The sequence below is a fragment of the Stenella coeruleoalba genome, assembly GCF_951394435.1.
Source record: "Stenella coeruleoalba genome assembly, chromosome: 20".
Taxonomy (NCBI): Eukaryota; Metazoa; Chordata; class Mammalia; order Artiodactyla; family Delphinidae; genus Stenella; species Stenella coeruleoalba.
In genome coordinates this window covers 33,401,109-33,418,731 of record NC_137166.1, presented here as the reverse complement: position 1 = coordinate 33,418,731, position 17,623 = coordinate 33,401,109, and the positions used below count along the sequence as shown (strand labels likewise).

General features: G+C 52.7%; 1 protein-coding gene across 2 annotated transcripts in view; it reads left to right on the top strand.

Moving 5' to 3' along the window:
* NKD1 (NKD inhibitor of WNT signaling pathway 1) overlaps window positions 1-17,623 on the top strand; it is an 84,812-nt gene that overhangs the window by 50,306 nt on the left and 16,883 nt on the right. For both annotated transcript variants that reach the window (XM_079906581.1, XM_079906580.1), the window contains one exon: window positions 4,861-4,927. In XM_079906581.1, coding sequence (XP_079762707.1) covers window positions 4,861-4,927 — 67 coding nt within the window. The remainder of the gene's footprint in view (window positions 1-4,860; window positions 4,928-17,623) is intronic.

Below are 17,623 nucleotides of genomic sequence, written 5' to 3'. Positions count from 1 at the left end.
ATAGAAGAGTAAAATGGGGCCCAGAGGGGTTAAGTAAAGCATCTGCTATCACTCAGCTCCCAAGGGCGGGCAGGCAGGCGCCTGCCTCCCAGGTCCGGCTGGGTTCTGGGAACGGAGCATCCCTGCCCTGACCGGCCAGAGCTTGCTCTCCAAGGGCCCTGCCCACAGCAGCGCCAGTTCCCCAGGAACGCTGCCTCTGTGCAGTGTGCTGGGAAGAGGGAGCTCGCCAGGAATTTCCTGGATCAGGTCCAGGGCAGACTGCTTGGATCTAAGGGTTACAGGGTGGCTGGGTCGTGCCTCCCACCCTTCTCTTCCCCCGGCATGTCCCAGCCCTGTGCATTCTTGGAATCTATAAGTTGTGCCGTGTTCTGTGGGCACCAGGAGTTTCCTTTGAAACCCCGTGGCACTAACATCTGTTAGCTCTTAGAGAACAGAAAGATTGACAAAGAACTGCTGGGGCAGGCAATGGGGAGAGATATTAAGCTCCGGGTTATGAAGTCTCAAAGACAAAGAGGAAAAACCCCAACTGAACTCCAGCCTGCTCCCCAAGGCCCTGTTTTGATGTGGGTTCCCGTCTCCGGAGGCCTTATAAGGCATTGTGCCTGCAGTTCTGGGCTCTGGGCTGGTGCTGGCTGCACTCTCGGCACCCGGAGGAGCTGCCCTCTCTTCCTGGGGCCCAGCATGGGGCAGAGGAGGGCAGTGCTGGGACTTGGGAGGGAGGCAGGTCCGGATCCTGTGGCCTGAGAGGCCACCAAGCCCGGCCACTAGGCAGGAGGCAGCCTGGCACCAGGCTGGGTGGGGCAGAAGGTCTGGGGATCCAGGAAAGTCTTTGATGAGAATTCGGAGCAGAGGCTGAGTCTGACTGTCCTGGAGGCCAGAGCAGAGGGGGCCTGGCACCAGGGGGCCAGAGCGATGGCTGAGTGGACAAAGGGAGATGACTGCCTACCATGCCCCGAGTGTGGGCTTCCTATAGGGCAGTGGAGCCAGGCAGCCTGCCTTCAATCTTGGCTCTGACACTTACTAGCTCTGTGACCTTGGGCAAGTCACTTAACCTGTATGTGCCTCAGTTTCATCATCTGTAAAGTGGGGATAATAGTGGTTCTACCTCAAAGGACTGCCCTGGGGATTAAATGCAAAGTGCTAGAAATGTGCACCAGGCAGGAGAAGAGCGTGTTTCTCGGTTTCTGCAGGGGCACTTTGGGTCTGGTGAGCTTTGCCCAGCAACGTTCTGGTAGCCATTTGACAATAAGAGTCGGAGTAATAAACAGTAAATACTGTCTGTCGAGCCCCCATCGTGGTATCAGCTGTAATGCTAAGTACTTTTCGTGCAATGGCTTGCTCGATCTTCACACCCACCCTGAGACAGTGTGACTGCTCTCATCCCTGTGCACAGCTGGGGAGACTGAGGCACGCTGGAGATAAAGCTCCTTCCCCCAGATGACCGGCTTCTGTGATGCAGAGCTGGAATTTGAACCAAGGTCTGAGCAACGCCAGTTCCACGCCGTGCACCCTCCGTGCTAGGGTTCCCACTGGGGCTCGTGGCTGTCGAGGGGTACAAGTGCCTTCCTGCAGGATGGTCCTGAAGGCCTGGCCCCAAACCCTGCATGCAGGGCTCCCGGCTGACTCTTGGCCCTGTCTCAAATCTACGGGGGAGGAGCCGTGGGGCTTTTGAGTCCTGCAGGACAGATGGGAGTACTTGGCCCCTGACCCACTGGAGCTGCTGGCTGGGCTGTTTTCTTGCACTTCTTTAAGCGTGATTCTTGGTCCCTGGCAAGTGGCAGGACTCCTGGCCACCTCTGTCCCCATGCCCACAGGAGCCCCGATTCCACTGTACAAGCTCAGGCCAGGCACTGGAAGGAGGTGGCTCAAGTCCTGGCTCTGCTGATGACCCAGAGCCAGTCGCCGGGCCTCTTGGAGGTTCCTCCTTGTTTAAAGCCACGGCTATTGGGAACCCTGTTCTCCAGAGGTTCTGGTGAAGATTCCAGTTGGTCGGTGCCTCATACATCATGAGTGCTTGGTGATGTAAGTGACTGTCATTGGCATCATTTTCCTGTCTCATTCCTTGAGGGTCGGGGCACTTTCTTTGTAGAAAAAAAAAAACAATAGCAATTCTACCTCTCACTTTACAAGTTGCAAATCATTTTTTTGAGCATCTGTTCCTTGAGAGATGGAAAGAGCAGGGCTGCTATGATGATAAAGGGAGATAATATAAAGTGCTCGGCGCATAGGAAAGGCACAATAAGTGTCAGCTGTCTTCTTATTGTTGTGGTTTATCACCATATGCCCATTTTACAGGTAAGTAGATTGAGGTTCGCAGAAGGCAGTGGCTGGCGCCACATCCAGGGCGAGGGCGGCAGTGGAGCCAGGATGTGATCCTGTGTCTGGCTCAACAGTTTACGTTGCCTCTGGTGCAGTGATTCAAAGCTTGAGGACCACAGACACGGCACTCCTCAGGCCCCGGGCTGTCTGGGTCAGTGGAGGAAATGAATTTTTGCCAGAGTTGGGCACCTGCGCTGCACTGTGTGTCAGCGGACCACGGTGCTGAGGGCCCTTCGATCTGTTATACAGAGCAGGGTAAGGTTTACCGGGAAGAGACCGACCCCAGAACTTGCCAGAACTCTGCTTTAATATGCAGAGACATATCTTTAATATGTCAGAGAGCTGGGTCCTCTCAGCTGACAGTTCTTCTCAGAGAGCACTGAAGCCGTCATCAGAGTGATGACTGTGGGTGTGTTATACACACCGCGAGGCATCGTTATAGGGCTTCCAGACGGCTGCTTTGCTGCTGGTGACATTTGGAGTCTTTAAACTCCTCTGAGTGTGCCAGTAAAGAGATGCAGGTGCCCAAAAGTTTCCACCTCACGGGTCCTGTCGGCCTTGCCAGGAGTGGTCAGGGTGGCACAGAGGTCAGCGCCGGCTCCCAGCCTCCACAAGGCCCCAGCACAATCAGGTGTGTCGTTTCCCTTGAAGATGGTCGCCCGCTCCTGTGAGGAAGCGCTGCCTGCCAGCCTTTCCAGGGAAGCGGCATCCGTCTTCCTCTGGCATGAAAGATCGACTCTAATTGGCTGCTGGGGCATCCCAGCCATCTAATGATGCCAGCCGAGTGCGGCCCTTTCCTGTCACCGTCTCCCAGTTCCCCCGTCAACTCCAGCTCTGTTAACACAAACAGCCAGTTTACAAGCCCAGGAAGTGTTCGGTGATTATAATAATTGGCAGAGGAGGAGAGAGAAGACATCCTGACTCGAGGAATAAAGCAGCCTGGTTTTGAAGTCCATGGGACACCAGGAGTCTGAATGACCACATTTGAACAACCTCTAAGGAAGAGTGTGTAATGCCCCAGAACGATTTGAAAGAAGAAAGAGAACAGAGAAAACCATCTCTAATCCATAAAACGTTAGCTGTTCATCTTTAAAAAACATGCATGCGAGAGACTTATCTCCAGCTGTGTCCAATTGATAAGATCAGCTATACAAAGCATTGTTTTTCTTTTGTTAATCAAGGCGAGCTCTGGTTTTTCTTTCAAGCATCTCCAGTGCAGGGTTTTTTTTCTTCTGATTTTTCAAGAAGAGGGTGTTTTTTCTTTTTCTTTATACTTTTTTTCTTTCTTTTTCAAAAGGAGAAGTTGGTGAGAGCTGCTGAGTTTGGGCTTTTTTATTGCTTGCCTTTTTGTGGTTCAAGAAGCACTGCCACAGCATCCTGTGGGCATTAAAAAAGATCAAGCGGTGTGACACCCCCCCCCCCCGCCCGACCTCATCGCTCCTCCCCCAAAGAGGAGCGTTTCCCAGCGTGGGTTCCTCAGAACGCAAATCCCATGTGATGCTTTTGAAAAACAAAACTTCATGGTCTAAATAGGTCTGAGGGATGCAGCATAAGCTACTACTTAGATACTCGCAGCATTCGTTACCATAGTAAGTCCTGCAGTAAGGGGTCTCGTTTACCTCTGTTTAAAACAGTCTTTTTTGATCACTTCACTCCTCCTGGCAGAATACCAATAAATACAGAAGACGGTTTGACAAGCGCTCGTCTGTTCTCCTCTGTACCTAGAGTTGTCCTGCTGGGGTGGGGTCAGATAGATGGGACCTTTATTGCCATCCCAGAAATTTCCCAGCCTCCCAGCCTGTGGACCAAACAAACTTCCCTTGCCAGGCTGACAACACCTGAGTGGCAGCCTCACCACTGATTGGGAGCAGCTCTGCTACATGGGATGAGATACCGGACATTTTTAACTCATGCTTGGGGACCAAGGCAAGGCGTGTGCAGGCCAGTAGCTGGAAGGTGCGTGTGTTGGGGGAGATGCGGGAGGCGTGATTGAAGGTCAGTTGGAGGCGGAGCCTATAGCTTTCTAGATATTGTGCTGAAGAGTTTGGGTTTGTGTTAGGGAGCCTGCCCTATAGCACACCAGGTCCTCGTTATAAACCCACCAAGACAGCCCACCTGGGACCCTCTGGTAGAGGAAGGATCCAAACTGAGGTCTCTTCTTGGGACCCACAGGGGTGGCTATGGTCCCGAGTCCATCAAGTTGGCTCAGAGGGATAGAGGAGGGACATTTTCTGATCTCATCTTTGTCTTTTTCCAGGGTGGAGGGTGGAACTCCCTTTCCGGGGGAGAAGTGTGGTCCTGTGCAATGTTTTGTGGCGGGCTAGAAGCTGAGAATAACTTAGTTCCTAGAAAGTAGTGCAGCGATTAACTTTTCAAGTGTGATAGGATCTACATAGTTGACCTAAATTCCAATCAGAACAGGGTCCCTGCTTCTTTGCGACCAGCCACACACACGTTCACAATGCCACCTTGGCCGTAATGATGCCAGGTTCCTACCTGACCCCAATACTCCTTTAATATCCCTGCTTTTTCTTCCTGTAGGAGCTCGTGGGCGAAGTTTTCAGAGAAACGCTCAGCGAGGAGGAAGAGGAAGACTTTCGGTTAGAAGGTATTGGAGTCCATTGTTTTCTTCCCAAAGGCAGTGAGGTGGGGAAGGGCCATCTGGTCTACCTCATGCCCCAAGTACCCTCCAGAAAACCGGCAGACCAGGTGGAGGAGGACAGGACTCTGACTCTCGGTGGGGGTGGGCTGGGAATAGGTGGGGTGAGAAGCAAGAGGAACGTGTAGCATCTCGTAGGTCCACTCCGGGAGTGGATTCAGACTACCCAGGCTCACATCCTGGCCCTGCTCCGTGTTAGCCGTGGGGTCTTGAACGGGTTGTTTGACCTCAGCTTCCCCGTTGGAGGTGAGCATAGTGACCACTCATAGGCCCCTCAAGCAGAGTTAGGTATGTAGTGAGCACTGCATGAAGTAACCCTTGTGTTTCTCTGCTTGTGTCACTCACCTGGAGCACGGGTATGTGCACACGCACGAACACCCCCAGCCCCTCCCCGCTCTCCTCTGTAGCTCTCACTCCTTTCTCTCTTCAAGGAGAAGCACTGCATTGTAGAAAGAATTAGGACACTCGAGCAGAGGGCCGGCCAGCCACTGGCATGCTGATTTGACTTTGGGAAGCCATGTACCCTTTCGGAGCCCAAGTTTCCATGTTTGTAGAATGGGAATGAGGGCCTTTTCCTGCCTGATTCCCTGAGCTGGTGAAAGGACCGGATGGGATCGGAAAGCATTTGCTGAAAGGGATAGCGTTTCCCTTTTTTACTCTGAATCAGAGGAGAGCATCACCGAACTGGGACAGCCTTATGACAGTAAAGCCCTCTCTGCTGGGACCAGGACAGGCAGCTGTTAGGAGAGCTGGGGGCCCAGGGGTCTCTGGGGGGAATCTAGGCCTTGGAGGGCTTGTAGGGCCTTGACAGGAGAGGAGACTGTGCCGGGAGGTTCTGGAGCAGAGCCTGGGCCAGACCTGAGGACTGTGGCCACGTGGGGCCTGAGAGCTGTGATAAATGTAGAATCCCTGGCTCCACCCAGGCTACTGAATCCAGTCTGCCCTGCAGTAGGCTCCCCAGATAACTTGTATGCTCATTGTACTTTGAGAAGCGCTATTTTGAGAGATTCATTCAGTAGCCCGGGAGCTGGAGGCTGGCTGGAGACCCAGATATCTCTCAGGCTTTGCTTAAATTCGAGCAGGTCCTGAAGAGAAGGGGAACAGACAGCTCTGTCCAGGCTCTGGGGTGTTTCCCTTGAGGATGTTTGCCTGTGGATCTGGTGGCTACACTCAGGGATTCAGTGGCTTTGATTCTCATTGTGCCCTGGGCTCCCCCGAGCCTCAGCTATTATCCTCAGCTCCATGGAAAGACGCTGGGGCTTGGTACCTAGAGTAGATCTGGGCAGTCAGGTAAAGGTCTGCAGGATGTAGGGTCTGGAGGCTGAGGTGACCCCAGATATTGATTACGTGGGCTTCAGCACTCATTCCATTTTCTATTCATTTGCTCATTCACCTGGTAACTTAGCAAGTTCATCCTCTTGTTCATTCATCCTTCCATCTATTCCATCCACCACCTATTCACTATCTATCCAAGCACCCACCTGTCCACTCATCTATGTATCCATTCATCTACCCATCACTCACTCATCACCCACCCAATAATCCATGACCTACCCCATCCAGCACTCATCCATCCGTTTGTTGCTCCCCGTATCACCCAGCCATCACTGCCTATTCATTCATCTACATACTCTTTTGTCACCCATCCATCAGCTGGCCAGCCTTTATCTATCACCTAGCCACCCATAATCCATCCTCTGCCCATCTCTTCGTCATCCATCACTCATTCCTTAACCCATTTAACCATCCTCCAGTTGCCATCCACCTATCTCACCATCTGTCTATCTCTTCATCATTTATTGGGTCCCTGGTCACTACCCCAAATGAGGCACCTCTCTGGCCACTGAGGCTCAGTCTGAAATCATGTAATTGATTTCACATGAGGCATCTTTCCCTGCAGACATGAAACGGCCTGCCCACAGAATCCACCTCTCCCTGCTTTCTTTGATCTCTCTGTGCAGAGCATGCCCTGTTGTAATGAAGTAGGAAGAGCACTTGGCCTAGGAGCCCATAGACCTGGCTCCCCTGCCCGCTCCTGCAGTGACTTGCTGTGGCTCTTGGCCAGGCCCCTCCCTCTTGGGGCCCCTTCGCCCTCTGTGACACGATGCGTGGGGATGTGGACTCTGTTGCTGCTCAGAGGACGTGGGCACCTTGCAGGAAGGATGAACTGTGGTGGGGTGGTACTTACAAACATTGGTTGATGGATGGGGGATAAATAGGAGGTGCCCGAGGGTCCCAGCTCCTGTCGGGGCAAAGTGCGGAGATTGGTGGCACTTGGTCTGTCCCTACGGCCCACCAGCTGCAGGTCGAGCTTTGAGGGCAGCCTGGGCACCTTGCCAATCACTCATGGTGTCCAGGCACATCAGTGCCACCACTGACGAGGGGAGGGGTTGGGAGCCACTAGCCTGACTCAGTTTCCCAACTGAGGGGTTAGATCAGGTTGCTGGTGGTCAAGTTTCCAGCCCTTTTCTTCAAACAAAAGCTTACACAGAAGCACAAAAGTAAGACAGACCAGGTTGCCGAGAGATGCGGTGTGTTATATTCAGTATGTTATCTTTTATGTAAAAAACGGTACCAGACAATACTCTGTATTTCCTTGTATATATGAATGTATACCACATATGTATGTATACTGTTGTGTAGCTAGAGGTCTAGACGGACAGAAACAGTAGTTCCTTCTGGACAGGGGAGGAAGAGACTAAAATTGGAAAGCGTGGTCAGAGGATTGTAGTATTAACTGTAATTCACGTTTTAAGTTTTACGAGAAGAATGTGATCATATATTCCTTTGAAATGAAAGACTAATAACAGAATTAAAAAGTGAAAATAGTGTAAATAAAGCAGTAGGGTGGGACTGCTCTGGGCCTGCCTGTGTGGCCCCTGAGACTCCTTGGAGGTGATGCTGGCCCCAGTGACCGTCTGTGGTTCTCCGGCCACCGTTGGCGCCAGGTCCGAGGCGCCCCCTCCCGCCCCAGGATGAAGGACATGGCTGTGGACGGCAGGCCACCCCACGGCTAGGCCTGGTGAGAGTAGCTCTGCCGAGTCTGGCCACGGAGAAGCGTCCACCTGGCCTGGAGCTGGGGCTGTGGGCATCCCTCTGTGCCTCGGGCCAAGGGAGAGCAAGCTGAATCCTGAATCTCTTCTTTGTCTTCCTGTCGGCCAAGTTCATTGCCTCTTGGCTGGCTGGAGGGCTGTTAAGGGAAAAAAAGGCCATCTGAGGCGTGAAGATAAAAAGAAGTCTTTTAGCCATCCCAGGGGAGGATGGCTTTAGCTCCTGCGTTGTTATGTAAAGCCGGCCCTAATCCAGCGTCTTAACTGCCTTAACTGGCCAGCTGGGAGCTCACGGGATGGGAGATTAAGGCTGGGCTTGGAGCTAGGGCTGGGGCTGTGAGCTCCTTTTGAACTGTGCAGAGAACAAAGTAAGCATGAAAAGTCCCGCGCTCCAGAGCTGGCCGGGTGTGGAGGGCGGGACCCGCGGCTTGGGAGCTGGGGGGGTGGCGGGGTGGCCAGAGGGACCTACCTCTGCTGACCCAGCAGGGCGCTGAGGACTGGGGAGGGTCATCCCACACTTCACTCCAGTGCCCACCCGACGTCCCCACCTCCCCAGTTGGGCAGGACGACAGGTGGTGGCAGCCTGTGGCTTGTGGCCCGAGGTGGACATTGGTGTCAGGCATCCGGGAAGCCCTGTGTCTGGGGGTGTCCTCCCGACCCAGCAAAGACTGAAGTACTGTTCCCGTCAGGAGGGAGAGACCTGGTCGCAGGCCCCTTCTCTCCAGCGTCTTAGCGCTCTCACCCTCAGCCTCTGCCCTCTGAGTGTCAGTATCGTGGCTGTTTCTTGTCTGTTGACCTCTTCGCTTGGAGGGGACAGCGGGCAGAGTGCAACCAGCTTGGCATCTTCCATAGAAAGTTGACTCCACAGAACCCAGTCCTGCCTGCATTAAGGAGCAAAAGCCCCTGAGTCAGGCGGCCCTTCCCACGGAGGCCAGGCCCTCCCTCCAGGCTCCCAGGGCTGCTGCCAGGCAGGCCTCCATTTGGCCCAAGCCGGGTTTCGCCTGGCAGAGTCCGTGGGGTCTCTGCTTCTCTGGCCGTGGTCCTGCCGAGCAGAGCAGTGGTGTTGGGACTGAGACCCGGACGGCTGAGCAGCCCCACTGTGAGTCCAGGGCCTGTCCCCGTCTGCATGGCTCGAACTTTGTCTTCCTGCAACCCCATCGGAGTGCATGAGAGGCACCCTTCTCCCTTTATTCTGAAGTCAGACCCCAGATCCAGCCTGGCTTTACCACCACTCACTGTGTGACCTTGGGAGAGTCACTTAACTTCTCTGTGCTTCAGTTTCTTGTTGGGGGCAGTCATAGTATTCCTTCCTCAGAGTTCCTGTGCAGATGGCGAGGTTATGTAAGCCCCGAGAACAGCCCTGGTTCAGAGTATGCCCGTGTCTGTGAGCTGTCCTGACTCTTGTCTCGTGGGTTCCTCTTTCTTGAGGGGGAGCCAACTGGTGTTTGTAATTATTTACTAGTCCAGATCAAAGAAGGCCTATTTTCAAAGCTTCTTTAATCCTATTAGACTCTCTGAGTGTCTCCTATCACTCTCAGTGTGCAACATAGCCTGGCATGCCGTAAGTGCTCAATAAATACAGATCTTCCTTGACTTACGATGGGATTATGCCCCAATAAACCCATTGTCAGTTGAAAATATCGTTAGTCGAAAGTGCATTGCGTACAGCTCACCTACCGAACGTCATAGCTTAGCCTTGCCCACTTTACATTAGCCTACACTTGGGCAAAATCATCTAACACAAAACCTATTTATAATCAAGTCTTGAATAGCTCCTGTCCTTTATTGAATGCTGTACTGGAAGTGAAAGACGGAATGGCTGTCTGGGTACAGAATGGTTGTACGTGTATGGATTACTGACCCTTGTGATCGTGTGGCTGACTGGGACCTGGGACCCACTGCTGCTGCCCAGCATCACAAGAGGGGTCGACTGCGCGTATCGCCGGCGCGGGAAAGGATCCAGCTTTGAAATGCGGAGTACAGTTTCTACTGATTGTGTATCATTTTTGCACCATCGTAAAGTTGAAAAATTGTCAGTGGAGGACGTCACGACTGTGCTCACAAGAAGAATGAAGCCAACACCGTGAAGTCACTGGAGGCAGGCCCCCAGGCAGGCCCCATGTGCCCCCCTTCAGTCCATCCAGGCTCCCAGGCATGAGATGTCAACCATTCACAGAGCAGAGGAGCCCTTGGGAGGCCGTTAGTCCCCTTCCTTTGCGGTAAGAAATCTGAGGCCCAGAGAGGGGATGTGACCTGTCCAAGGTCACACAGCAGACTGAGGACAGTCTCTTCCTCACTCAGCAAGTATTTACTGAGTACCTGCTGCAGGTGTGGGGCCTTGCTGGGCTCTGGGTTCGAGCCACCCACGAGGTCGGCGGACCTTGCTGTCAGGGTGTCAACATGGAGGAGGCAGGGTAGTGGATAAATAAGCCAGGGAGTGAGCACACAAGGCTCTGGGAGTGGCGCTCTGGGAAGAGGTGACACCCAGGGAAGGGTGGAGTGTGACAGGCCTCTCTGAGGAGGTGACATTTCAGCGGACATGCAGGTACCAGGAACGAGCCGCCATGGGAGGATGTGAAGGGTGAGCCGAACCCCAGATGGGAGGAACGTGGGGTTTAGGGGAGCACAGAGGGGAGGCCCATGTGGCAGCAGGAGACCTGGGGGATGAGCATGGGGCCACGGGCTTGGGTTTCACGCTGCTTTTGGAGAGAAACTGTGGGAAAGTTTGAGGTAGGAGAGTGTCAGATTCTGACTTCCATTTTCACCAGTTAATTGTGGCTTCTGGGAAGGTTGGGTCATTCCGAGGAAGGAAGGAAGCAATGAAAACAGGAGGTGATTGCGATAGTGCAGGGGAGAGGTGATGGCCTTGGCCTAGCCTGGGGCTGAGGGGCTGGAGAGAAGTGGATGGGTGTGGGGGAGAGGGGGGAGGGCTGGGAGACAGGAGGTGGACGGTCGGGGGCGGGGGAAAGAAAGGGATCCCGGGCACACCTTAGAGTTTTGGCTTAAGGAACTAAGGAAATGTTGCTGGTACTTCTGCGGTGGAGGTATTGGCAGGTGACAGTCAAGGCTTTCGTTTCTGGATATGTCAGTTTCAAGATGCCTGTTTGACAGGCAGGTAGGGATGCTGAGTAGACAGTTGGACACCGAGTCTAGAGTTCAGGGATCATTTGGGGAAAAGAGAGAGAGAGACAGAGACAGAGAGAGAGAGGGAGAGAGTGAGGACTTCTCAGGAAGTGGCCACAGATAGCTCCGTGGGAGTCCTGGGTGAGGATGGTCAATTGGTGGGGCTGGCCGGTGGTTCCCATAAGTCTGGAAGGAAGGGGAGTTCACTGCAGAGCAGCAGGGACCCCCAGACAGAGGGGGCAGGCAGGCCACACCCCGCTGGCTTCTCTCCCTCAGTTCAGAGCCTGTCCTGCCGGTGAGTGTCAGTCGCCCAGACTCCACTCCAGTGCAGTCCCCCCAGAAGCCCGGGCTTCAGCCGCGACAGCAGTTTCTCTCAAGTCTGTTCTTCATAAAAGCTCAGCTTGAACAGTGGAAATTCTGACTGGTGTCAGATACCGAGGAGGCTTTCATAGTTTCAAGTAGCTCGGGGTTAGATTTTAAAAGTTGAATTTCATCACATGTTTTAACTTGGGCGGGGATGGGGGAGAGTGGAAGGGACATGATATTTTTAGCCCAAAGAAGGCTTTTTTCCCTTTCCCTCTCCCTCTCCCGGCGTTTCCCCCTCCTTCCCCCAACAGATGTTTCGTCTCAATCCTATTCAAACCTCAAAGCAGAGTGGCCATCAACCTTATGCTCTGATGAGAAAAAAAGGCCAGAATGCTATTTGTTGGGAAGGGTTTTTTTTTTTTTCCCCTTTCTTCTTTCCCCTCAGTCACAACTGGCCCTTAAATAAAATCTACTTACAGAAAAATGTAACCTGGGGAAGCAGGAGTGAGGAGAAAAAAACCCAGGAAGGGGTAGACACCTGCTGGTGGAAACTGCCAGAAACCAGCTTCGAGAGTATTGCACTGGGTCAATTATATGTTGTTGTTGGTTTTGTTTCTCCTGAAAAGCAAGGGCTCCAAGTGATGGATAGTTAAGTCAGGATTCTTTGGGTTCTTTTGGATATGCAACCCAAACTCGCTTAAGATCTGCCTCATGAAATTGAAAAACTCTGGAGTAGATCTTGCCTAAGAAGGGCTGGTTGGATCCAGGAGCTCAAACCATGTCATCAAAACACACACACATACACACACGTAGTTCATCCTCTCTCCCTCCATCATCTCTCCCTCTGCCCTCTGTTAGTCTCTCCCACTAAGGTGGCCAAGATGACTACCCTGATCTGGGTGCTCACATCCTACAAGCTGAGCTATCGCAGGTGAAAGAGAGCTCCCAAGTCCATTATTTCTTGCAGAAGTTTGATTCTTACTTTACTGGACAAAGTAGGTATAGATTTTGTGGGACCCAAGCTTATCCAGTTTGGTGGGGTCTTCTTTAAGAAAAAGAAGACATGCTTCTCTTTCATAACTATGAACCAGTTATATACAAATATATGTATTTATATATTACTGTTTACAATATATTTCCCACTAAACCTAAATAAATATATCCCCAACTCACCCTCCCCTTAGCGTGATTCCAGAAATGCTCGTGTTCACTCCAATACCATGTGACACAAGGGGACGTGTGGGAAGTCAGAATGGGAAGAAACAGTGTTCTTAACCGATTGAGGATAAAATATCTAATTTTGAAAGTGCCACAAAACCAACCAACCAACCAATGTCAACACATTCCAACTTGGAAGAGGCCCGTGCAAGCGAGAGGCCCAGGAGCTCTAGCTTCCTTAGCTCCACGATGAACCGTCCTTTGCCACTGAGCTAAGTCACAGGGCCATCAGGATGAAATAAGCTGGTCGGGTCTGGGCGCTGGGCGCCTCCTGGAAGCTCGGAGTGGGATCGGCCCCTGGTAAACCAGATGGATTGAGATGGGGGAGGGGTGGCCCCCTAGAGAAAACCCAGATGCTATTATCAGAAGGGGAGAATGGTTGTGGGACAGGCAGGAACAGGTGTTCACTATTGTTGGGTGACAGAATGGAGAGAACAGTGGCTGGGGAGGCAGGAAACTGGGATTTTAGTTTTCTGTTCCTACACCGTCTGCGTTCACATCCTGATTGTGCTGCTTCCTGTTGTTTCATTTTGATGATGATGACGATGAGACACTTCTACGTAGGGTGACAGGCACCGTAATGTATGTTGGAGCTGCAGCAGGAGTATTCGGTCAAATGAATAATGATAATGAGAGTATAAGCGGGGATCACTGAGCAGGGAAGTCTAACCTAGCCCCCTGAGGGCATGAGGGCATTTCTTCTCAGAGGTAGGGACATTTACAGTGAAGACCTGAAAGGTGGACAGGCATTGGAGAGACAGAAAGAGTGTGCTCTTGGTGGGGAAAAGCAGCTCGGTGGAGAGATGGGGCTGAGAGACAGCAGCGGGGAAATGGCTCAATCAAGTTTGCTTTTTACACTTCGTTCCCTCTTGTAAAATGCAAACGGTAACACACCCCGCATGGTGCTATTAGGAGGACTTAATGGAATAACGTGTGCACCCACTAACTTTACCAGCTTCCACGTACAGCCCGCTGTCGTGTGCAGGGACAAATAGATTTGTGTATGTCTAGACCCTCGTTCCCCGAGGAGAGCCTCATGCAGATAATGCAAGAAACCATTTGGCCTGGAATGCACATATGATATCTTTCTCTTTTTACTGGCAGTAGATTTACCCTCCTAATTATATTTGGCATAGGCTAATATTAAAATTCATCTGCATTCCCTCTAACAGCTGCTTTCGGAGGGTTGGGGAGTCAGAAACATCCTGGCAAGCCACCCTGAGCCTAAAATATTTGTGGCAGATAATCTGCACGTGGACAATTGAGAAAGGCCTGTGGCTACATTAAGGCCAGGGTCCAAGCTCTGGCTTGTGTTAAATCTTACTTACATTGTATCAACCGAGAAGAACTTGCCAGGTAACCAGGCTAAGAGAGGTGTGCACCTGGCATTTCAGCGTTAGTAATTTCTGGTCTTTGGTGGGGCTGATTTAATCATACATGTTTCAAATTTGTCTCTTCTTCCAAAGTTTAATATCAACCAGGCCTTTCTGGATTGTGTTAAAATAAGCTGGCATTGGCTGATATCATCCAGGGTTTGGATTTTAGCCGACATCTGGGATTCAGGAACAGACCTACCCCCTTTAAACCACCCCCTTTCCCATGCCAGTTCACAGTCTCAATCACACCAGATTCATGGTGTTTGTTATGCAGCCTGCCTTCCGTCCACCTGTGGGTGGGGTTTGCTGCAGTGGACCTCGCTGGAATGGAATATCTGCTCTGTGCACGTACGGTACGTGCTAGGCACTGTGGGCAGCCCAGGAGGCAGCAGCTAGCAGAGCCAGCTCTCTCGAGAAACTTGCATTCTGCCTGCGTGGATGTGACCGGCTCCCGTGAAGCCATCAGGAGATCCCAGATAGGACTGCAGACTGAATGGGTTTAGACAGCCCTCTGCTAGCAACAAATGCATCTGTACAAATTGGAAAAAGGGGCCCCTCCTCCAGACGTCTTTCTGCCATCTGTCCGAAAACGGTCACAAGCAATACACAAATCTAGGATGTCCGGCCTATGAACAGCGCCCCCTAGAGTTGTACCGTGCACAGCCGGCTTCTCAGAGCCGGTCTCCCAATGACCCCAAATGACCCTGACCCCAAGACCAGGGGGGGAAGAACCCTGGGGCGCTCCTCCTGCTCAGGAGGGTGGGGCCTCAGGAGGCTGGATCTGTTTCATTTCACAGCCCTTCTTCTTCTCATGCTTGGGCGGCGCCAGCTGTCAACAGCTCAGGCTGGGTGGGCTATGCCGTCCTGCTCCCTGGGTCACTGCTAAACAGTCCCGAGAAAGTGACCGTGGCTGTCCCAGCGTGAAGTCCCAAATAAGCCTCAGATGCCTCCCATTAGGTCCCTGGGTGGGTGTCAGGGACCCATGATCAGAGTTGCGCCCATTCCGGCATTTCCTACTCTCCTCGGTGCTCAAGCACTCTCCTCTTTCTCTCTCTCTTCCGCCCCACCCCCACCCCTTTTTTTAAACTGGGGGAGGGGAGAGGGAAGAGACTGTCTTTGATCTCAGCGGAGGAAAAAAGTCTGTTCTGTTCAGGCTTTTGGCTAACACAACAAACAGTGTTTAAAATTTAACTTTGCTTAATTAATTAGTAATTCTGTTTAATGCTGTCTGATCTCCCTCCAAAAGGTATTTTGAAGCTTGAGAAGGGAACATCAAAGGGAGCCGGGTGAAGATGGTCAAGTAATGCATTTAATCTGGCAGTTGCTAGGGGTGGAGAGATGCCAGGTTGGGAGCTAATGTGGGACAGAGCCATCATCTGGTAAACACAGACGGCCGGCTGGCTCCTCGTGGCTGTGGCCATGGTGAGAGGAGGGATAGGGAACAGCTTCCAAAGAGAAGGAGCTCCACACGCTGCCCCAGACTTGTTTGAGCTGAGACCTGGTTTTAAGAAAGCAGAGGTGACGTTTCCTTTCTTCCATGGCTACTGTGTATGGTTGGGCAGGTTGTGGACTGCACAAGGATTTCCAGTCAAGCAGTGAGCAGCAGGCGAAGCCTGCACCATACCTATCAAGGATGTATCCTCGTAGGTGTGCAGAGCTGCACTTAACCTAAGGCACAGTCCACATGCTTTACTGTAAAGGGCTGGGAAAGTACATGTTTTAGGCTTTGTGGGCATTAGAGTCTATGTTGCAGTTACTCAACTCTGCTTCACCATAGACAATGGATGTGAGTGTCTCTGTGTCCCAGTAAAACTTTATTTACAAAAACAGGCGGTGGGTTGGCTTGCCTCTCGGGCTGTAGTTTGCCAACCCCTGCTCTAGGTCACCAAGGGTGCTTCATAGGCAAGTGAAAGGCTTTGGTTCCTCCTCTCTCTGTCCCTTCCCTTCCTTTTTCTCCTACCCCTTGCACGGCTTTCCTTTCTGCTTTCAAATTAGCAGTGTTGTTACTGTTGCAATTGAAGAGTGATCAGAGTTCCCCTGAAACTATGCCCCGCAAAAGATCACCTCTGGGGGCGGGGGGTGGGAAACCTGCTGGGCTGAACAGGAATAGGAGACAGGGAATGCGCTTGGACTCTGGTGCTAAAACCCATCTTGACAAAAATATCTCCAGTTGATTGAACCCAGGCAGCCTGTGGCGAGCCCCACTCACCCTTCTCCCACCTGCCCATGTGCCCGAGGACGGATGCACGGAGGGAGGACGATTTGTTCTGCACAGGGGTGGCTGGGGCAGGTGGCAGGTTTTCGTTGTTTGGTTTCAGTGGGTTGTGTGGATGGAGAAGCAGGGTCCCTGAGTCCCAGCCCAGGCCTCTGGCATTGGGTCTGCATGGCTTGCTGATTGGTTATCTGCCACCTCTTCTGGCCGCTGGGCAGGGGAGAGTGAAAGAGAGAAAGACTTTCTTTGGTGGGGACAAAGGGGCGCTGACTGTTCCTGGCCCCCAGGCCCCAGGGCAGATGGCTTGCAGACCTACTACCCGGCTGTACCTGTCCCCATGCTGGGAAGCGGCCCCGGCTGGGTGTCCAGGTGGTTTTCTGAGCTAGGGTGGGATGAGGGATCGGACCCCCCTGGTGAAGAAAGGACAAAGCCCCGGTCTTTGGAGAGGACATACGATGAGGATAAGGGATGGAGGGGATGTCCCTCTCCTTCCTGGGAGAGGAGAAAGGAAGGCAGGAGGGGAGGACCTGAGGAAGGACCGGGCTGTTTGGGTGTCAGGGGGAGGGGTGGTCCAGAGAAGGAGAGAGCAGGGACAGAGGTTTCTTTTCTTTGGGTTTTATCAAGTGGAACTTGAAAAGCAACATTGAACCTGAAGGTGGTTTTCTGATAACTTCCCTTTGAACTTGAAGTTTGGTTTCGATAAGCCTGGCCAGCTTGCATCTCCAGCCAGGACCTCGGCAGAGGGAGGCAGCAGCTTTGAAGATGGAGCTGGCCTTTGTTTTCTTTCTTCTTTTTCTTTTTCTTCTTCCCATGATGGTGGCAGCTCTGGCCCAGCAGTGCACCGATAGATTTGAGATGGAGGGATCAGGGCGGCGCAGGCCGTATGCTTGGCTGTCCTTGGGTCACTGGCCAGTCTCCCACCTGACTTCCCTGGGGCTCGGCGTCACACCAGAGCGGGACACCTCCTGGCCCTGGAGGTGTTTGCTTTGGAGGAGCAGGGAGGGCTGGACTTGGTTTCATCCACTACCCCAGGAGCGGTCAGCACCAGTGACCTTCCCCTTGCAACCACCCCAGTGATGGGGATGCCAAGCGCCCCCACCCGGGAGGAGCCAGATCTTTTAGGTTTATTCTCATTGGCCTCATTCTGTGAAACGACCAGGGAGGAGCCAGGGTCTGTGACTGAGACGGGATCTCTAGCCAGAGCCCCTGACAGCTCTAGGGAGTTGTTGCCTTGCTGCGGGGACGTGCAGAGCCGGGGGCTCCCTGCATCCCACTGGGTGTGAAGAGAAGGACGGGGACACCCGGCGGCGGCTGCCTCAGCCCCCAGGCCCAGCCACGAGGGGAGCTGTGATGGGGCTGG